The sequence below is a fragment of the Macrotis lagotis genome, chromosome 3 (assembly GCF_037893015.1).
Source record: "Macrotis lagotis isolate mMagLag1 chromosome 3, bilby.v1.9.chrom.fasta, whole genome shotgun sequence".
NCBI lineage: Eukaryota > Metazoa > Chordata > Mammalia > Peramelemorphia > Peramelidae > Macrotis > Macrotis lagotis.
The window spans coordinates 115,156,681-115,179,789 of record NC_133660.1 but is presented as its reverse complement, the minus strand read 5'-3'; the positions used below and the strand labels follow the sequence as shown (position 1 = coordinate 115,179,789).

Genomic DNA, 23,109 nt, shown 5'->3' with positions numbered 1-23,109 from the left:
AGGGGCTCAGGAGAGTCCAGAGAGACAATGGAAAAGGGCAATTCTGAATGTACAAATCTGTTGAAGATCAGTACTATGTGTCAGATTCAATCCAATATGCCTGGGATCAATCCAATGTATCCCACTGTAGATTTAAACCTTAAGATAACCAAACCTATGTCCAAATATCTTAAAGGAGTCCTTTTCACTAAGAATAATCTGGAAATTGGCCAAACCTCCTCAATTACTCTTCCATGTAAGAGATTTATAGAATCAAAGATTTATAGAGGACATTGAGCCCAACCTCTTCCCACCCCATTTAACAGCTGGAGAAATTGAGGCACAGAGAGATTAAGTGACTTTCCCAGGGTCATACAACAAGTTTCTGAGGCAGGATTAGAACCCAGGTTTTCCTGACTCCAAGTCTACCCCTGAGCTGGAGTTGGGTCAGAACAGAGGACAAAAAGTGGTACTTCTATAGGAGAAATTCCTTGAACTGTTGGACAACTAGTACTAGTCAGATTTATACAGCCCACTCATGTCTTGTGAGTGGAGAGCTGTGTGCTTTGGGTGGAATTCACCATTTTCTACTAAGTTACAGAAAAAGATTCGGCTTTATCTCAGGTGCAATAAAGCCAGCAATACATCACCCAAGAGGGAAGCAATGACTTATAGGCCTTTCTTCTTAACCTAATTTGTGTCATAGTCACTTTGACAATCCAGTTCAATAAATTAAGCCAACTATTCTGGAGAACAATTTAGAACTATGCTCAAAGGGATACTTTTTCACCCAGAAATATCACTCCAAAGTACCTCAAAGAGTTTTTTACTTTTTTAAAAAACGTATGTACTTTTTTGGGTACCTATATGCACACAGATATTTATTTATAGCAGCTCTTTTTGTGCCAGCAAAAAATTGGAAATTGAGGGGATGCTCATCAATTGGAGAATGGTTAACAAGTGAGATATAGGATTGTGATGGAAAACTGTTGTATTATAAGAAATAATGATGGGGCAGCTAGGTGGTATAGTGGATAAAGCACCAGCCTTGGAGTCAGGAGTACCTGGGTTCAAATCCGGTCTCAGACACTTAATAATTACCTAGCTGTGTGGCCTTGGGCAAGCCACTTAACCCTCTTTGCCTTGCAAAAACTTAAAAAAAAATAATGAGCAAGATGCTTTTGGGAAAATCTGATTACTTGAAATAATACAAATCAAAATAAGCAGAACCAGAAAAACACTGTACACAGTAAAAGCAATTTTATAAGATGACCAATTTGTAAATGACTTCACTATTCTCAGCAATACAATGATTCAAGATAATTCCAAAGAACTTATGATGGAAAATGTTATCCATCTTTAGAGAAAGAACTGATATAGTCTGAATATAGATTGAAGAATACTTTAAAAAGTTTTCTCTATTCTTCTTGAGAGATTTTTTTGGTCTGTTTTTTCTTTCACAACATGACTAATATGTGCATGACTGCACATGTATATAGCCTATATCAAATTGCTTACCATCTTAAGGAGTGGGAAGGGAGGAGGAAGGAAGGAAAGGAGGGAGAGAATGGAAAACTTAAATTTTTTAAAAAATGAATGTTATTTTTTACACGTAATTGGAAAAATGAAATATTTTTAAAAAGAATATGTGATGCAAGTCAAATCCCTCCATAACTTGGGAGGTATCTGTGTAGGCTTAGAGAGATTAGGTGACTTGACCTTGGTTATACAACTAGTAAATGTCAAAAGTGGTATCTGGTATCTGAACCCAGGACTCTATACTCCATGAGGTCCTGTAGTCTGTGAGAAGATCTGGTCGGTCCAGAAAGGCATTGGTCCTTGGTTCAGGAACTCAATGAGTTAGAAAAATCTTAGCAGAGCCTTTTTGCTGTAGAGGAACCAATGGGATAGCTAGTCTAAGTTTCACTTCCTCTCTTTGCTTTTACCACTCTCTGATAGAGTTATCACTGAGTTGGAACAAGTTCCAGAGCAGGGTAACCAATGGAAGAAAGAGATACAGGGACCTTTACAAAAGGAATTTAAAAAAAAATCTTCCCCTTCCATCATAAATGAGAATTTGCTATAATAATTATTCTTAGGGAACTTCTTCCTAGCCTGGATCTGACTTTAAAAAAGACATTTGAGGGGTTTATAGTGGCATGAACCCAAAGAGGAACAAGATTCTTACTACCTGTACAAATCAATTCCTCCCAATGAGTCTGTCTCTTCATCTGTAAAATGAAAAGTTTGAAGGAGATTATAGATTTAGATCCTCAAGGGAAGTCAGAGGTCATCGAAGTCAACCCTTTACATTTTAAAGGTGAGGAAACTAAGATCCAGAGAGATTGAACAATCTATACACGATCACAAAGCTAGCACCTGGTAGAGACAGGAGCTGAATTCAGATTCTCTGACTCCAGCCCCAGCACTCTCTCCTGGCAACAAACTGCCTCACTAGATGAATTCCAGTTTACCTTTCAACTGAAAAAATCCTAGGATCCTACAGGTTAAAAACATTTCTTTCCACACACAGATGCTGGCAATGAGCACAGTCAGTAACCAAGAGGAGATTCATTTTTATTTACCCAAGGGCAGGTGCAGCAAATACAGTCTAAGGAGGAGGACGTTGTGATTAATCCTGCTTCCCATGGTAACTGTCAAGGACACAAATCAATAGCTGCTCCTTGCATAGAATGTTGGAATGTGATATTCTGGCCTTCTTAGAACCTTTTAGCCACAAAGCAAGGCTTTTTGTTTTTTGTTTTAAAAACAAGCATTCATCAATGGTGGATGGAAACTTTTAGGGACTATAAATATGTATACATATGCACTCTGTGTGTGTGTATATATAATATATCAACATAAAAATCTGGAGGAGAAGATGAAAGACAGATACGGGGGGGGAAGGAGAGCCAGAGGGAGAGAAAGACAGGGAGACAGAGAGATGGGGGTGGGGGAGTGGAGGGAGTGGAGGGAGAGGGAGAAAAGGAGAGAAAAGGAGAGAGACAGAGAAAGTGACAGAGAAATAGAGCCAGAGGTGGGAAGGGAGAGTGAGAGGGAGATAGGGAGAGAAGGAAGAAGAGACAGAGAGATAGAGACAGAGAGGGGAGGGAGAGAAAAGAAGGGAGGGTGAAAGAGATAGAGACAAAGATAGTGACAGAGAGACAGATGGAGAGAGAAGGAAGAAGAGATAGGGGAGGGAGAGGGAAGAAGGGAAGGAGACAGACAGACATTCAGAGGGAGAAGGGAGAGGAAGGAAGGGAGGGAGAAAGAGACAGAGATAATGGGGAGGGAGAATGAGAGAAGGAAGAAGAGACAGAGAGGAGTGAGAGAAGGAATAAGGGAAGGAGACAGAGAGCAGAGACAGAGAGACAGAGAGACAGAGAGACATGGGGGCAACAGGTGGCACAGTAGATAGAGCACCAGTCCTGAAGTCAGGAGGACCTGAGTTTAAATCCGACCTCAGACACTTAATAATTGCCTAGCTTTGTGACCTTGGGCAAGTCACTTAGCCACATTGCCTTAAATAAATAAAATTTTTAAAAAGAGAGGGAGAGAGAGGCAGAGACAAAAGGGGTGTGTGTGTGTGTGTGTGTGTGTGTGTGTGTGTGTGTGGAGAGAGAGAGAGAAAATGTTACCCTAATTTATCTGTGTTGTAACTTTTGTAGAAAATCCTCAATGAAAATATAAATCCTGCTACTTTAAAAAATCCAGCAAACATTTATTAAGGGGGAGTTGTAAGACAAGTCCTAAGACAAGGCACCATGAACCCCTTCTCTATATCGTGGCTCCCATGCCCTCTTCCCACACCAGTCACCTCCCTGGGGTTCACTTCCGAGCCAACCTGTTCCAAAGGAGGTCTGCGCCCCTGTGGGATCTCGGCCCCCTTCCCCTGCAAAGCTCACTTCTCCCAGTCGGCCTGTTGTCAGCTTCAGCCTGCTGCCCCGCTCCCGTCCCCGAGTTTCCCAGAATTTACAAGACTGCTTAATGTGCCTATTAAGTCGGGGTAAATTATAGGGCTCCAGCCATTGGAAGAGTGGAAATTGTGGCTCCTGCAGAGGAGAAGCCGATGTGACCGCAGAGGGAAGCTCAGGAGAATGGGGGCGCCCTCCCTCTCCTGCTCCCTCCGAAGTCCACCCAGAGGCTCAGGTTCGAAAGGCTCAGGTTCGCCGGGTGTTGCCCGCCTGCCTCCCAGCAGCAAGCTGCAGCCTTGGCAGCCGGCTTCCCGGCCTCGCCTCGGGGCTCCGCCACCCTCCAAGGCGGCAGGCCACTTACCCGAGTGTTTGCCAAGCAGCAGGGAGATGATGATGAGGAAGCCGGGCGTCCTCAAGTTACCTTGGCCCTTCTCAGGCATGATGCTGTGTGGGGCTCCAACCTCACCGGAGCCTGAACGTTTCCTGTTTCCTGCTGCTTTTTTGTCAGTGCTCACTTTCTGAAGGAGATGTGTTTGAGGGTTTTTAGGAAGTGATGTAATTCTGTAGGAGCCTGTCAGACCAGCAAAGGATTGCAAAAGAGAAGCTTGCTACTCAAGCAGCAGGGATTCAGGCGGCAAAGTTCTCTCCAAAAAGGTTCTCCTTTCCTCTCCTTCTTAGGGTTTAGTGTCAGAGTTACAGAGGCTAGTCCCAGGCACCCTAAACCAAGCCCACCTTCCCGAGGACTGGTGTCTCAGGATTCCTGAATCCCCCCATCACCAAAGATATAGCTTGCAACACACATCTGGAACAAAAGCAATGTTAAAAAATATTTGCAACATTGCTTCCCTCCAGTGAAGTGTTGTTGTTCATTCATTAGGTTTCCTTGGCAAAGATACCGAAGTGGTTTGTCATATCCATCTCTAGCTCACTTTGCAAGTGAGGAAACTGAGACAAACAGGGTTAAATGACTTGCTCCAAGTCACACAGTTATTAAGTATCTGAGACCAGATTTGAATTCACAAAGGGAGTCTTCCTGACTCCAGACCCTTCACTCTATCCACTGCAGCAGCCTTCATGACCTTGGACAAGCCAATTAACAGCTCTCAGCCTCAATTTCTCCATCTATAAAATGAAGGGGTTGGTCTAGATGGATTCTAAAATTCTATCCACTTCTGTTTGTATCATCTCATAAGACTCACATGTGTTGGTGGCCCTTGAGTAACTCTCCACATAGATCTTACACTGACATTTTTTTTTTCCTGAGAAGAAAACAATATTGCAAAAATCCATGGTGGGTAGGAGGGAAGAAAGGCAGAGTTCTCCATTCTTCCATCATAACTGAGAGTATATTTCTCAAATCCTGTCAACATTCAAATGGAACTGGGTTGTAAACTCCCAATTTAATCTATGTGTCAAGGGTTGGCCCCATATGCAGAAAGGGAATGTCAATGTGAGACTCAAAGGGAAACAGAATAGGACATCTCTAGTTTCTTTTTTTGTTTGTTTGTTTGTTTTTGTCTTTTAGGTTTTCGCAAGGCAAATGGGGTTAAGTGGCTTGTCCAAGGCCACACAGCTAGGTAATTATTAAGTGTCTGAGATCGGATTTGAACCCAGGTAATCCTGACTCCAAGGCCAGTGCTTTATCCACTACACCACCTAGCCACCCATCTCTAGTTTCTTCTCCCTCCACTTTTCTTCAAAGGAAGCTTTAATGGGAATTAAAGTAACAAAGCTAGATGGCAAAGTGAATAGAATGCTGGACCTGAAGTCAGGAACACTTATTTTCCATAGTTAAAATTTGGCTTCAGAAACTTACTAGCTGTGTGACCCTAAGAAGTCACTTATCCCTGTTTGCCTCAGTTATTTCATCTATAAAATGAACTAAAGAAGGAAATGTCAAACCACTCCAGTATATCTGCCAAGAAAATCTTAAATGGGGTGACAAAGAGTCAGACACAGTTAAAAAAATGACTTGAACAAAATAATTTGGGGCCAGCCTCTGGCCCCACTACCCTACAAATAGAATTGTAGCAATCTACTTCCTTAAATATCAATCTAAAGGATATGATTTTCTGATCATTACTTCATTAGTTTAGGGGGAAGGAGGAAACTTCATATCTAAGCTTGACCTTTTCCCACCAAAAATCAGTTCCACAATGAAGACAAATAGTAATTATCAAAGAAACCAATTTATCCAATTCAAAAGCAAAACTGAAATCAAAAAAGGTATACATAGAAGAATATATAACAGACAATACATTGAAAAGACTCTCCCATGGGGAGGGAGGCAACTCAGCTAATCAAGGTACAAAGTTTCAGATCTCATCCAAGGGGAATTTCCCCAAAGTTTCTAGTGTAACATTCTGGGGAGGGTAGGGACATGATAGAAACTTACAGCTTTTCTCATGTTGTTCAGGGTCTTTTTCTTCATCACCCTTAGTGGAGTCGCCACTGTTCATCTTCTCTTCAAAGCTAGGAGAACCCAAAAGGTTTCAAAGAACCTTTCACCAACTCTGCCCTGCCCACTCAAAAAGAGTCCTTTATCAATGGCTTTTGAGCCTGGAGTTTTCTTTTCTAGGCACCTATTGGAATTTGGAGCAGGAGGTAGAGCAAGGGATGGGAAAATGTAGGGAGAGTGTTTTCTTTCTTTCTTTTTTACTAAAGTACCTTCAGTTTTAAGATCTATCAATGCATTTGCTCAGAAATGTTTATTATTGAGAGATAGGCAGATAGAGAAAGAAGAGAAAGACCGACTGGCATTCCCATATACTTTACCAATCTCAATCCTTTCCACCCTCCCCTCCAACTATAACTGTCGATCTGGCTGATTTCCTCTTCTCCAGCCTCCGTCCTCTTGCAGGCATTTTCACTCATACCTGAGGTAGTCTCCTTCCTTCCTACCACTTGGAACCTCTAGCTCTCTCCAAAGTTCGGCTCAAGTTTCACCTTTTATAAGGAACCAGTTGGTGGTGTTCCACACTCCCCCCAATCTCCACTTGAAATTACATCTCATTTATTTTCTATTCATTTATGTACATGTTTGTTCCTCCCCAACCCCCAAGAGTATAAACTACTCACGGTGCAAATAACTTTTCTTTGTATCCTAGCACCTAACACTGTGCCTAACAAATAGTAAGTGATGAATAAATTCATTCTAGATTCCTGGGTGACAGCATTTCCTAGAACTCTTCTAACTGTAAACCAGAGCCTTGTCTGTTATGCTTCATTCCTAGTCACATCTATTCATTTTTTCTTAGCTTGCTGCTGCATTAGTCACTGTTTATATCACAACATTCATCCTCAAGAAATAGGCTGGTGAGTCATGGCTGATGAGTTTGTTAATGGATTTACAACATGCATGCTAATGTTTTGACCCAGTAGTCAAATTCAGTGCTATTCCCTGATAAAATATACATTTGCATGATATGACAATTTGTAAAATATTTTAAAAATTAAAAATAAATGGACAAATAGAAAAAAAGATACCCAAGACAAATTCTCTCTCTGTCAAACTCTCCCCAAGAAGAGGGTTTACAAGCCTCTGGACCTCTTGCTCAAACAACCCCCATCCTGTATTTAATATCCACTTATTCCTGTCCTTTTCTATATTTCCCCAATGGAGAAATTTTTATGCAAAGGAAAAGGTCAAGTACATTATGATCCTTCTGGATTTTTCCAAATAGATGAGCATTGTTATCCTATTTTTTCAAATGGTAAAATCAAGTTTCACCCCACCCTCCCCCACCATGAGAAGTTTCTTACCCAGAGGGTTAGAGGATGGATTTGGTATTCCTTGTGCTTCTCCATTATCAGCTCAGTTGGACACCGGGCAAACAATTCCAACCACGTGGTTTGCATGATGACCACTGGTATCAAATGCTTCACAACACAACAACAATAAATCAATTAGAAATCTACAAAAATGAAACGACTCGGCTCGGAAATCCTATGCAGCAAAGTCATTGTCTTTTGACCCCATGCACTGGAAGTTCCTTGGTATGGTTAAAGCTTATCTTAAAGTGAAGAAAATTACTACTATTGACTGAAAAATTATGGCACCTCAGTGATCTCTCAGCTGCACTAAAATTCACAGAGAGATTGGACTTAAGGTGAAGCTCTATTCTAGACTGTTTGTTCCACTTTTGCTAGCCATTAATTTCACAAAATGAACTCCTGGTCTCAGATTCAATCCTGATCTGCTCAGGGGAGGAAGTCAATGCCTCCTTCAAAGCCACAAAGAATGAGAAAACCTTGGGGATTAATGACATTCTGATCTTCAGGTTTCAAGCTCTAAGGTGAATAGTTGGACAATTGCCTACCCAGGCTCCCTCCCAACAAGAGGAATGCTTAGGACATGCAGTGAAATTTTAAAGATGTTGTTTTTATCTTCAAGAAGAAAAACTAACAATAAATGCTGGTGATCATGATTGCCCTAAGAGGAATAGCTGGTAATACCCAGGTTGCAAACCTGAGAGTGATTTCCTCTTCACTCTTTTTGTAAAACAAAGCAAAACAAAAAGCAAAAAAATAAAAAAACCCACACACCAGTATTGGGTGCAAAGTAGGAAGGTCCTTGTAGAGAATTGTGGGAGACATAATAGCCAATCCCCAAGATAATGCACTACAAAGAAAAGACCCCATTCTCTGGCTTTGCTGCTTCTTCCTCCTGCTGAAAAGCTACTGCTACTGTGCCAGGACCAGCTAGTCAATTGTCAGGGATTCAGAGTGGTGAAAATCTCAGAATAAATAATACATTTATGAAGATATTCATTGGAATTTAAAGCAGATAGGTGATGCAGTGGATGAATCATTGGGACTGGAGTCAGTTAAATCTGGGCTCAGAAGCTTACTAGCTGTGTCACCCTGGTTAAGTCACTTAACCCCTTTTTGTGTCAGTTCCTCATCTGAATTGACAAATCACTCCAATATCTTTGGAAGAAAACACAATGAGCAAAGAAATACATAGAGTCTTGAAGAATCCAACATGGCTGAATGCATGAACAACCATAAAGCATTAGAATTTGCTTTGCTTTAATTATCCATATTTTATTTAAAAAAAGGTTTTCTTTTTCTTTTTTTTTCCAATGGGAGATAGAGATGGGAGGAAGATAAAATAAATGATGCTTTTTAATTGAAAAATGAAAGTTACATTTAAAGGACAAAAATCTAAACGTGAAATGGAGAGGAAGAATGTAAACATTGAGCTATCCACTTCTTTTCCTCCTCCTGAGGCAACCTTAAACTTTATGCAGTTGCTTAATTTTACTATACTTTTCCTGATTAAATTTTGTTTTGTTAAACAATGGGAGAAAAGGTTAAACAATAAGGGCAAAGCAATGGCAACCAGTGGCAGAATAGATCAGTAATGAGAAACCAGGTAATTGGGTAAGTATCTAGTCCAAGTAACTAAAAGCATATTCCAGAAAGTTGATAAATCACATCAGAGACTAGAAGAGAAAGGTTAATATATCAGAGTTCTCTCAATGCTCTGACACATGATAACCAAGGGCAAAAGTTGTTCTGATATATAGTAGTTGCTAGAAGGCTTTTGCTGCCTTTTAGTATGGAAAAGTTTAAGATTTCTTCTTAGCTCCACCTGCTTAGCCAGAAATTTCCTAATCTGTAAAATGAGGGTGTTGGATTAAATGGTCTTTGACAAACTTCCATCTGTAGAACTATGATCTCATGATCTCATTTTAGGTTGGTTAAGTCTTAGATGTCTATGGGACAGTTGGGTATAGCTATATCTACCACAGTGTCTGATGTAAGATTAAAATTCAAGAGACTAGGCTTAGATATATAAATCTGGGACTTATCATATCTTCAAGGAGGTGCCCTTGAATTTATGGAAGCTGAGAGAGAGACAGAGACAGAAACAGAGAGAGAGAGAGAGAGACAGAGACAGAGAGAGAGAGAGAGAGAGAGAGAGAGAGAGACAGACAGAGAGACAGACAGACAGAGACAGAGAGAGACAGAGAGAGACAGAAAGAGAGACAGAGAGACAGAGACAGAGACAGAGACAGAGAGACAGACAGAGGGACAGAGACAGGGATAGAGAGACAGAGACAAACAGAAAGACAGAGAGAAGGGAAAGGAGGGGTTCCAGAGCAAAGTCTTGGGATACATTTATACTTACTGACCACATAGTCAAGAACAAATCACTTAACCTCTCTGAGTTTAATATCCTCTTCTGTAAACATAGGTTGTTATTTTTTATGTTACAGATGATTTTTAAGATCCCTTATAGTCCTTAACCTATTATCTTCTGTTTTCAAATAAGAATGTTTACATTTGCTGAGAAATTGATTCTGGGTTACAGTCCATACTTTTTAGTTATATATTTTTCATGGTTGAACTTTTTGGTCATTTTAAAATTTTTTTTTGTTGATTGCTTGGTTTAATTGTCGTTTTAGAAAAATCTTGGAAATACTTAATTTCTTAAAAAGGGATTCCTTCTGATTGCTTGAAAGTTTTTTTGTCATTCTAATCTGAAATTTGATAATGATTAGAATCACAATGTTTGGAACCTCAGTGGCCATCTAGTTCCTCCCACACTGGAAAGGAACCCTAACTATAATATATGCAACAAATAATCATCTAGTCTCTGCAAAAACCTTGCTAGGCAGAGGAGGCAAGCACTATATACTGAGTCAGCCTATTTGACTTTTTTAGAGCTCCAATTGCCAGAAATGTTTTTGTTTATTGTTCTTGCTGTCTTTGTTGTTATTGTTATTGTTCTTGTGCCAATCAAGAAATTAAATCTGCCTCTTTGGAACTTCCACCCATTGTTCCTGGTCCAGTCCTAAGGGGACAAACAGAATTTTTGCTTTGTTTCTTTTTTATATACTTTTTTCCCTAATTACATGTAGAGATAGTTTTCACCATTAATTTTTGTAAAATTTTCTCCATTTCTCTCAAAACAGCAAGCAATCTGATATACATCATACGTGTAAACTCATGCTAAATATATTTCTATATTAGTCATGCTGTGACATGTGACAAAAAAGGAAAACCATGAGAAAGAAAAAACAAAAAGCAAATTTTTAAAAAAGTAGTAGTGTGCTTTGATCTGCATTTAGACTTCACAGTTCTTTTTCTGGATGTGGATGGCATTTTCTTTTTTCTTTTTCGATGGCATTTTCTAATACAAGTATTTTAAAACAATCAGAATTATTTCAATTGCTCTTCCTCATTACCTTTCATATATTTGAAGATAGCTATCCTGTCCCCTTCAGAGATTTCCTCTCCAGAATAAATTCCCTAGTTCCTTTAAGTTACCCTCATTTGACATAAACTCAAAGTCTTTCACTTCCCTGGTTGTTATCCTTTGGATCTTCTGGATAGAGTTGATAAACCACATCAGAGACTAGGACAAAAGGGTTACATCAGAGTCCTCTCAACCCTTTGATCCATGATGACCAGGGGCAGTAGTTGCTGGGATAGCTGCTAAAATGGTTTTGCTGCCTTTTAAGATGGAGACATTTAGACCTTTCTCTTTAGCCCCACCCTGCTTAGCCAGCAATTTTATAATTTGTAAAGTGAGAATGTTGGATTAAATCATCTTTGAGAACCTTCCATCTGTAGAGCTATGATCTATCTCATGATTTCATTTTAGGCAAGTTGAGTCTGACCTTCTTATTAATGCCTTTCTTAAATGGTGGTGGCCAGATCTAAACACTATCCTAGCTTTCCTCTTGCCCATCTGGGTCATTCCTTAGTCTCCTTTGTTGACTCTTTGTAAGGTCACAATTATAGGCATCCCATAAGATTCTGTCCTAGACCTTCTCTTCTCTCTCTTTTTTTACTTTTTTTCTTCATGATCTCATCAGCTCCAATGGATTTAGTTATTACTTCTATGCTGATGATTCCCAAATCTACTTAGTCATCCCTAACCTCTCCCTTGAACTCCAAAATTGCATGACAAAAATGCCTTGATTCAACATGTCCAAAATTAAACTCATTATCTTTTTTCTCTCAAACCCTCATTTCTTCTTAAAATACTACTATATTCCCAGTCATCCAGGCTTGTAACCTAGATGCTGTCTCTAGCTCCTCACTTTCTCATCTCCCACAACCAGTCTGTTGCCAACCCCTGTTGGTTTTTATATCTCTTATTTAAGTCCCTTTGTCTCCTTTGACCTTGTCACCCCACGGGTGCAGGCCCTCATTATTTCACATCTGGACTATTGTCATAGCCTGCTGGTTCACCCTCTGCATCAAATCTCTCTGAATTTCAATATAATTGGACTTCCAGCCAAGATGGAGGAAAGAAGCCAGGCACTGTTTTAAGCTCTCCTGGCTTTCCCCCAGAACTAATATGAAATAGGCCTCTTAACAGATTTTGGAACTACAGAACCCAGAGAAGAACCAAGTTGAAGAACATTTACCAACAAGGTCTGTCTCAGGGGAGTGTGGGTGAACTGGGGACAGAGAGCAGAGACCCAGTGCAGGGACAGTCAGGTTGAGGCCAGAGGACTAACCTGAGAAGAGCAGTAGAAGTGTTTGCTGTGTACGTGTTGGACTCCAGTGAGGTGCCCAAACATCTATCTCATCAACTCAACTGGTCTGGAAGACCCAGGCCACAATCCCCTGTGTTTTCAGTGGAATTCCCCAGCTAAGTCCACTCTCCCCCTCATTCCTGTGGAAGAATGTGGTAACTTTCTCAAGAAAAAACAGCCCCTCTCCTCCTCTCTCCTCCCCTGTGTGGGCAGCAGATCTCCCCCAGCATGCTGACTGCAGATCAAGTAGAATAGCTATCTAGCCCAAGAGCCCAGCCCACTTTGTTTGAGGACAGCCTAGATCCTGCCTGTCCCCTCCCCCCGCCCAGGCTATGGAGTGGACCACTAATCAACATCACAGACAATGTAAAGAAAGTTTTTGGCATTTCCTACAGGCTGACCCACTGAGTAACCCCTTGAAGTGGGCAAGGCCTCAAGGGCTCTCAACACTAAAGGTCTGTGAATTAGTCCCTCCCCCAACACAAGACCCTAGGGAAAGGTCCCAAAATGAAGAAAGGCAGTGCAAAGGAGGGCCCATTAAATGTTACCTTGACATCAAGGCTCCTAACTCAGAAAGGACTACACTTCAGAGGAGAAAATGAATTCGTCTCCAGCTCCAAAGGACTTCTTAGAAGAGATCATAAAGGAGTTTAAAAATCAAATGGAAAAATTGGGAAAAGGGGGGGGCATAAAAATATGGGAGGAAGGAGAAAATTGATTGGGGGTAAATTATATTACCTGAAGAGGTGCAAAAGACTTATTGTAATGGAAGGGAAGAGAGGAGGAGGTGAGAACTGCCTGAATCTTATTCTCATCATATTTGACTCAAAGAGGGATTAACACACAACTCAGTTAAATTTAGACACTTATCTTACCTTTCAAGTATTAAGAGGGGAAAGGGGGGGAGGAAAAGAAGAACTGACAGAAGGAAGGGAAGGAAGAAGGGGCAAAAGGAAAAGGGAAAGAAAGGGGGAGGGGTTGGATGGAAGGGGCAAACACTTTGAAGGAGGTGGTATTCAGAAGCAAAATACTGGGGAACAGGGATAAGGGGAAAAAGGGGAAAAATACAAATGGAGGGATGATGTCATGGAGGGCACTAAAGAGTTAGTAATTATAACTTTGAATGTGAATGGGATTAACTCTCCCATAAAATAAAAGCAGATAGCAGAATGAATTAAAAACCAGAATCCTACAATATACTGCTTTCAAGAAACTCATTTGAAGCAGAGAGATACTTAAAAAGTAAAGGTAAAAGGCTAGAGCAGAATATATTTTGCTTCAGCTGAAGTGAAAAAGGCAAGGGTAATAATCCTTATCTCAGACAAAGCAGCTGCAAAAATAGATCTAATTAAAAGAGATAAGGAAGAAAACAAAATCCTCCTAAAAGGCACCATAGACAATGAGACAATTTCAATACCAAATATGTATGTACCAAGTGGTATAGCATCCAAATTCTTAGAGGAGAAGCTGAATGAGTTATGGGAAGATGTGGATAGCAAAACTTTCCTGGTGGGAGACCTCAACCTCCCTTTCTCAGAATTAGATAAATCTAACCATAAAATAAAACAAGAAGGAAGTTGAGAAGGGAAAAACTTAGACATGATAGACCTTTGAAGAAAAACTGAATGGGGATAGAAGGGAATATATCTTTTTTTCTGCAGTACTGAGCACCCACAAAAAAATAGGCTATGTTCTAGGGCATGAAAACCTAATCAAATGCAAAAAGGCAGAAATATTGAATGCCTTCTTTACTGACCCTGATGCAACAAAAATCACTTGCAATAGTGGGTCATGAAGAGATAAGCCTAAAACTAAATGGAAACTAAATAACTTCATTTAAAGAGTGAGTGTGGGGGCAGTTAGGTGGTACAGTGGATAGAGCACTGACCCTGGAGTCAGGAGGATCTGAGTTCAAATTCAGCATCAGACACTTAATTGCCTAGTTGTGTGACCTTGGGCAAGTCACTTAACCCCATTGCCTTACATAAATAAAATTAAAAAAAAGAATGAGTGGATCAACATCAAATTATAGAAAGAATTAGTGATTTCATCCAAGATGATGACAGTATTGAGCAACATATCAAAACTTATGGGATATAGTCAAAGCAGTCATTAGGGATATATTATATCTCTCTAAATGCTTACATGAATAAAATAGAGAAAGAAGAAATCAATGAACTGAGCATGCAACTAAAAAAGTTAGTGAAAGAAAAAATTAAAAACCCCCAATTAAATACCAAATTAGAAATTCTAAAAATTAAAGGAGAAATTAATAAAATCGAAAGCAAGAAAACCATTGAATTAATAAATAAAACTAAGAGTTGGCTTTATAAAAAAATCAACAAAATAGACTTTTGGTTAATTTAATTTAAAAAAAGAAAGAAGAAAACCAAATTATTAGTATCAAAAATGAAAAAAAGGTAAACTCACCACGAATGAGGAGGAAATTAAATAATAATTTGGAACTATTTTGCCCAACTCTATGCCAATAAATTTGATAATCTAAGTGAAATGGATGATATTTACAAAAATATAAATTGTACAGGTTAAATGAAGAAGAAATTAAATACCTAAATAACCCTATCTGAGAAAAAGAAATTCCACAAGCTATCAATGTACTCCCTAAGAAAAAAAATCTCCAGGGTCAGATGGATTCACAAGTGACCTCTATCAAACATTCAAAGAAAAATTTATTCCAATTCTATATAAACAATTTGAAAAAATAAATGAAGACAGAACTCTGTCTAATTCCTTCTATGACCTCAATATGGTACTGATAGCTAAACCAGGAAGAGTCAAAACAAAGAAAGAAAATTATAAACCAATTTCCCTACTGAATATGGTTACAAAAATCTTTTTTTTATAAATATATATCTTTTATTTTTTATTGATATTTTATTTTATTTTTCCAAGTGTATGTTATAAAAGTTTTTCAATAATCATCCATATACATATTTGTAAGCTAAAGAATTTTCTTCCACCCTCCCTTTCTACCCCCCTCCCCTCAGTGGCAGATAGGCTAGTGAACATGGTATATGTAAGTTTGCTTTACGTATTTATATATTAGTCATTTTCTGTATGAGGAATTAGGCATATATATACATGTGAATCAGTGGTGTTCCATAGGATTTTTATTTTCACCCACCTTACAAAGATTATGTCACATATTTATTCAATAAATATTTGAGTACCTGTTATTGAATATGTTATTCTAGATGTCCTTTCCTCTACGAATCATCCTTTGCACAATTTCCAAGACAATCATACAGCTAAGATACAAGTTTACCCATGTCACCACCCTATTCCAAAACCTGGACCACCCTGACTTTTCTTTTGACTATAGGATAAAATATAACCTTCTCAGTCTGATATTGAAAGCATTTCAATATCAGACTCTCTCCAAACCTTCCCAGACCTCTTTCTTTCATGCATATTCTAGCTTGTTTTTTAAATTTAATATTTATTTATTCTCATTTTGTACAAATAACTTTTTATACACTAATAAAATATTCTTGTTTAACAGTGAACAAAATACCCCCTCCCCCAAAAAATATAGACTTGATTGAGCAATAAAGTAAAGGGGAGAGAAAAAATTAAAATTAAAATTGAAAAAATAATAGTAATAATTGTAGGTATGGCCAGGTGGCACAGTGGACGTAGCACCAGCCCTGGAGCCAAGAGCACCCGAGCCCATATCCGGCCCCATACACCCAACAATCACCCAGCTGTGTGACATATAAGCCACCCCAACCCCACTGCCCTGCAAAAACCAAAAAAAAGGAAAAAAAAAGACCCCAAATAAAATAAAATAGTAATAATAGTAGGGGTGGCTGGGTGGTGGACAGAGCATTGGCCCTTGAGCCAGGAGCACCCAGGTCCAAATCTGGCCTCAGACACCCAACGATCACCCTGCTATGTGGCCTAAGGCAGGCCACCCAGCCCCATTTGCCCTGCACCCCCCCAAAAATAAAAATAATAAAAAATGTGCTTCAGTCTGTGTTCTAACACCACAAACTCTGTCATTGGTGGATCACATTCTTTATGATAAGTCCATCACAAAATTTACTTCCATATTTTTCCACTGTTACCATTGCTGATCGCAACTACCTCCTTTCGTATTTCTCCACTACCATGTACTATATTTTCTCTCTCCTTTCACTCTGATTCTGCTGTAGGGTAGCTGAGTGGCACAGCATACAGATCCCTGGCCCTGGAGCCAAGAGGCCCCAAACCCCCATACCACCCCTTAGGCCCAGCATCTACCTGGCCCTATGGTCCTGGACAGGCCATCCAATCACAGCCTCTTGCAAGAAGTAAAAAATAAAATGTGTTATATCTGGCCACTCTCCCCCCTATGGTCCATCCTCTCCTCCTCCATTCACATCCCCACCCCTTCCCCCTGTCCCCCCCATCCTTCTTAATCCAGATGTCTATACCCCATTGAGTATATATGCTGTTTCCTCTCCTAGCCACCTCTGACGAGAACGAAGATTCCCTTATTCCCCCTTGCCTTCCCCCCTTCCATATCATTGCAATGGCTCATTGGAATAAAGAAAAATCTTCTTATATGAAATATCTTGGCCTATTCTCCCTCTCCTTTTTCTTTCTCCCATTATATTTCCCATTTTCCTATTGACTCCATTTTTACACCATATTTTTTCTTCAAATTCAGTTTTCTCCTGTGCTTCTTCTATGGAATCTCCTTCTACCTGCTCTGTTAATTGAGAAGGTTCATATGAGTATTATCAGTGTCATTTTTCTATGCAGGAATACATGCAGTTCATCATCATTAAGTCCCTCATATTTTCCCCTTCTCCTCCAATCTCTGTGCTTCACATGAGTCCTATATTTGAAAACCAAACCTTCTGTTCAGCTCTGGCCATTCCAACAGGAACATTTGAAATTTCCCTGGTTCATTGAAAGTCCATCTTTTTCCCAGAAGAGGATGCTTAATTTAGCTGGGTAGTTAATTCTCAGTTGCCTTCTAAGCTCTTTTGCTTTCTGGTATAATATATTCCAAGCCCTATGAGCTTTTAATGTAGTTGCTGCTAAGTCCTGTGTGATTCTGACTGCAGCTCCATGGTATTTGAATTGTGTCCTTCTGGCTGCTTATAATATTTTCTCTTTGACTTGGGAGTTCTGGAACTTGGCTATAATATTCCTAGGGGTTGGTTTTTTGGGATCTCTTTCTCAGGGGATCAATGGATTCTCTCCATTTCTATTTTGCCCTCTGCTTCTAGGATATCAGGGCAATTTTCCTGTAGTAATTCTTTGAAAATGATGTCAAGGCTCTTTTCCTGATCATGACTTTCAGGTATTCCAATAATTTTTAAATTATCTTTCCTAAATCTGTTTTCCATATCAGTTGTTTTTTTCAATGAGATCCTTTAGATTTTCTTCTAATTTTTTCATTCTTTTGGTTTTGAAGTATTGAGTCCTGATTTCTCGTAAATTCATCAGTTTCCCTGAGTTCTATTCTTTGTCTGAAGGATTTGTTTTCCTCAGAGAGCTTTCTTATCTCTTTTTCCATCTGGTCAATTCTGCTTTTTAAGGCATTCTTCTACTCAATAACTTTTTGAACTGTTTTATCCATTTGACCTAAGCTGGTTTTTAGCATGCTATTTTCTTCAGCATTTTTTTGGATTTCCTTGACTAGGCTGCTGACTTCATTTTCATGTTTTTCCGGCATCTCTCTCATTTCTTTTCCCAGTTTTTCTTCTAACTCCCTCATTTGGTTTTCAAAGTCTTTTTTGAGTCCTGTCATAGCCTGAGCCCAATTTCTGTTTTTTTCTTGGAGTCTTTAGATGCAGGAGCTTGTGCTTCCTCATCTTCAGACTGAGTGTTTTGATCCTTCTTGGGCTCACAGGCAAAATATTTCTCAATGGTGTTCCTCTTGTTTCTCTGCTTGCTCATTTTCCCCACCTAAGCCTATTTTTGGGGTGCTTCCTGAGCTTTTGTGACACTCCCACAAGGGTCTCAGTGTGTGAGGCTCTGTCCTCCCTCCTGATCTATGAATGACCATAAGTGCCCCCCTCTGCCACAGGGCTGAGGTGGAGGAGGCCCTGCTGTTCTATGGGGGGGGGCCTAGACTGTGATCAGGATCTGAATGTGGTCAGAACCCCGGTGTCCTATTCTAGGGGCAGAGGACAGAGCTTCTCAGTCTCTCTTCACTCCCCTCCCTATGTTCAATGGGCTCATGCCCTGGGAGCTCCTGCTTACCACCTCCACCTGCTTCTGTTTCTTGGATCTGGACTTCCTTGACCAAGATGCTCACTGTGTGCCCTGAGGGCTGGGCTTCACGTGCTCGCTCTGGCAGAGGTTCCCCGGCTGTTCCCCCAATTTGTGCCCGGTGCTCCCTGGGGTGTAGCTCAGGAAACTCCCCTGCTGCTGTGAGCCCCGGCTCCCAGCTCCCTGGGGCTGCCTCTGGGAGGCTGAAGTTCTTTCGCTCTGGTAGGCCACCCCTCTGGCGGCCACCCCTCTGGCGGGCTGCTCCTCCTACCCCGGGGAGCAGAGCCTTTCTGCTCTTTTCCAGGTTACCTTGAGTAGGAGAACTGCCTCATTGGCCCCCTCTGTGGGTTCTGTCTCTCAGAAATTTAGAGTCCTTAGTTTGTACGTTTTATGATAGAGCACCTAGGACAAGATCCTCTCTTTTCTCCATCTTGGCTCCACCCTCGATTACAAAAATCTTAAATAAAATATTAGCAAAGCAATCACAGCAAGTTATCACTAGCAGGATTTATTCCAGGAATGCAAGATTAGTTCAATATTAGGAAAACTGCCATCATAATTGACTATATCATTAATAAACCTAACAGAAATAATATGATTATCTTAATAGATGCTGAAAAAAAGCCTTTGACAAAATTCATAACCTATTCCCACTAAAAATAGTAGAGAGCATAGGAATAAATGGATTTTTACTTATAATGATAAGCAATATCTACCCGAAACCATCAACAAGCATTATATGCAATGGGGATCAGCTAGAAGTATTCCCAATATGATTAGGGATGAAACAAGGATGCTCATTATCACTATAATTCAATATTGTATTAGAAATGTTAACTTCACCAATAAGAGAAGAAAAAAGAAATTGAAGGAATTAGAATTGGGAAAGAAGAAACAAAACTCTCACTCTTTGCAGATAACCTGATGATATACCTAGAGAACTTTCAAAAAAAATCATCTAAAATACTAGTGGAAAGAATTAACAACTTTAGCAAAGTCATAGGATATAAAATAAACCCACATAAATCCTTAGCATTTCTACATACTACCAATAAGATACAGCAGCAAGAATTGGAAAGAGAAATCCCACCTAAAATAATATCAGACAACATAAAATACTTAGGAGTCTACCTGTCAAGGCAGACTCAGAAACTCTATGAAAACAATTTTTTTTACACAAATAAAATTAGAACTAAATAACTGGGCAAATATCAACTGCTCATGGATAGGTCAAGCAAAAATAATAAAAATGACAATTCTACATAAATTAAACTACTTATTTAGTGCTATGCCAATCAAACTTCCAAAAAAATTACTTTAGTGAGCTAGGAAAAATTGTAGCTCAATTCATATGTAGCTAAGTTCAAGATTATCAAGGGATTTAATGATAAAATCTAAAATTTATAAAGCTTCAGTCATCAAAACTGTTTGGCTAAGACACAGAGTGGTGTGGATCAGTGGAATAGATTAGGTACAAAAGAGACAGCAAGCAATGATTATAGTAATCTACTGTTTGATAAACCCAAAGAGTCTAGCTTCTGAGATAAGAACTCACTCTTCAATAAAATCTTTTGGGAAAACCGGAAAATAGTATGACAGAAACTGGAATTAGACCAACATCTTACAGCCTATACCAAGATAAGATCAAAATAGGCAGAAGATTTAGACATAAAAGACAATATTATAATCAAATTAGTTTACCTATTGATCTATGGAAAGGGGAGTAGTTTATGAATAAGGAAGAGATAGAGAACATTATAAAAAAAAACTGATAATTTTGATTATAGTAAATTAAACAGCTTTTGCACAAACAAAACCACTCTAAACAAGATCAAAAGAAATGTAGTAGATTGGGAAATATTATATATCTAATATTTTTGACAAAGGACTCATTTCTAAAATATAGAGAATTGAGTCAAATTTATAAAAAACAAGCCATTCCCCAATTGACAAATGATCAAAGGATATACAAAAGCAATTTTCAGATGAGGAAATCGAAACTATCTGAAGTTATATGAAAAACTGCTCTAAATCATTACTGATTAGAAAAGTACAAATTAAAGCATCTCTGAGGTACCACCTCACACCTCTCAGATTGACTAATATGACCAGAAAGGATAATGATCAGTGTTGGAGGGGATGGGGAAAATTTGGGATATAATGCCTTGTTGGTGGAGCTATGAACTAATCCAAACTTTCTGGAGAGCAATTTGGAATTATGCCCATATGGCAATAAAAATGTGCATACCCTTTGATCCAGTAATATCACTACTGGGGTCTATACCCTGAAGAGATCATGAAAAGGGGTGAAAACATCACTTGAACAAAAATATTCATAGCAGCCCTGTTTGTGGTGGCAAAGAATTGGAAATTGAGTGAATGTCCATCAACTGGGGAATGGCTTAATAAACTGTGGTATAAGTATGTGATGTAACACTACTGTTCTATCAGAAACCAGAAGGGATGGGAATTCAGAGAAGCCTGGAGGGATTTGCATGAACTGATGCTGAGTGAGATGAGCAGAATCAGAAGAACATTGTACACCCTAACAGCAACATGGGGGTGATGATCAGTCTTAACGGACTTACTCATTTCATCAGTGCAACAATCAGGGACAATTTGGGGTATCTGTGATGTAGAATATCAACTGTATCCAGAGAAAGAATTGTGGAGTTTGAACAAAGACCAAAGACTATCACCTCTAATTAAAAAGAGGTATCTTATGTAATTTTTACTATCTCTTATACTTTATTTTTTCCTTAAGGATATGATTTCTCAGCACATTCAATTTGGATTAATGTATAGCATGGAAACAATGTAAAGACTATCAGACTGCCTTCTGTGGGGGTAGGGGGAAGGAAGCAAGATTGGGGGAAAATTGTAAAATTCAAAAATAAATAAATTTCAAAAAAATTTAAAAAATCATGTTAGATGTTCAAAGCCCCTTATAACTTTGCCCCCTACCTAACTTTACAATGGCACTGGACTCCTAGCTATTCACATAAGACTCTCCATCTCCCAATTCTGGGCATTTTCATTGGTTATTTCTAATGTCTAGAATTCTCTTCCTCCTCACCCCCTTGGTTTCCTCAGTTTCCTTTAATCCATAGCTAAAATCTTGGCTTCTGCATCCCTGATTTCCTTTTAAAAATGCTTTCCCTTTGTTATTTCCAATTTATCCTATTTGTACAGTCTTTTTGAATGTTGTCTCCTCCATTAGATTGAGATCCTTGAAAGCTGGGGCTGTCTCTTGCCTTTTCTCCATCCAATTTCAAAGTGCTTAGATGTGGGATCATAAACACGAAAGTGAGACAATCCATAGGTTTAAGAAGTTTGTATTCAATCAAGGGGTTAGTTTCTTCTCCAAAGAAGGCATCTTTGGGATCACAACCCCTTCTGAACCCTCTTTCCATGACCATCCTCTGCACTACAATCACACACCTTCAGCTATTCAAATGTCAGACACTACAGAGTAAGGGAACCTCATATACTAACCATATATGACCATGTCCAACATTTGTAGAGTGAGTCAGAGTCTGTAAGTGTTTCCTTATACATTTTGAAATAATAGTACCATATGATATTCAGATAGCACTAGTCAATGAACAAGTATTTACAAAGTGACTGCCTCCAGGTACTGTGGTAAACAGAAAAAAATGATGACTTTCAAGGAACTGAGATTCCAAAGGGAGAGACAATTGCAAAATGTGTACACAAACAGAGAGACACACACACACACACACACACACACACACACACACACACACACAGAGTCCTGAGTCACATATTATATATTTGATTATATATTGTTTGTACATAGTAGTTTGTTGTCTCTCATTTGATTTCTTCAAGATCAGGACCTGTCTTACCTTTCTTCATATTTCCCAACACTTAATACAATGTCTAGCACTTAATAGGAATTGTCCTTTATTCTGGAAGAGGTCGCTATGCTGGAATCAAGTATAGTGTGTCCAACTGTGGCTAAACAGACAAATATGAGTTCAGAAAGCTCTTAAGGTGCTCAATAAATGTTTATTGACTAACTGACCACACCATATATGTAGTTCAAGCAGATCAGAATATAATGGAATCTCCTTATTCCTGGAAGCTTATCTTTTTTTTTCTGTTTAGTTAATTTTTCCTACATGCAAAATAGTTTTCAGCAATCATTTTTGGTAAAGTTTTTAGTTTTACTTTTATCTCCCTCCATCCCTTCCTTTGTACCCCTGACAGAGCAAACTAAAATAGGTTATATATGTATAACTACGATAAACACATTTCCATATTAATCATGTTATGAAAGAAGAATTTGATTTTCAGAACTTTTAACTTTGTATATAATTGGAGATTTTTGATTTGTTCTTTTTCTAGCTTTTTTTTTTTTAGTTGCATGCTCAATTTATTGATCCCCTCTTTCTCCATTTTATTCATGTAAGCATTTAGAAATATAATATTCTCCCTAATAACTGCTTTGACTGTATTCCAAAAGT

General features: G+C 39.0%; 1 protein-coding gene across 3 annotated transcripts in view; it reads right to left on the bottom strand.

Moving 5' to 3' along the window:
• The window catches only part of TMEM154 (transmembrane protein 154), a 69,404-nt gene extending 62,544 nt beyond the window's left edge, over nt 1-6,860 (bottom strand). Inside the window, exon 1 of one of the 3 annotated variants that reach the window (XM_074229128.1) lies at nt 6,289-6,860. In XM_074229128.1, the coding sequence (XP_074085229.1) occupies nt 6,289-6,352 (64 nt within the window). In that variant the 5' untranslated portion in view covers nt 6,353-6,860. Of the gene's footprint in view, nt 1-4,254; nt 4,629-6,288 lie in introns of those variants that run through there. The other 2 variants (XM_074229126.1, XM_074229127.1) reach the window with 2 other exon arrangements.
• Between the last annotated feature and the right edge of the window lie 16,249 nt (nt 6,861-23,109).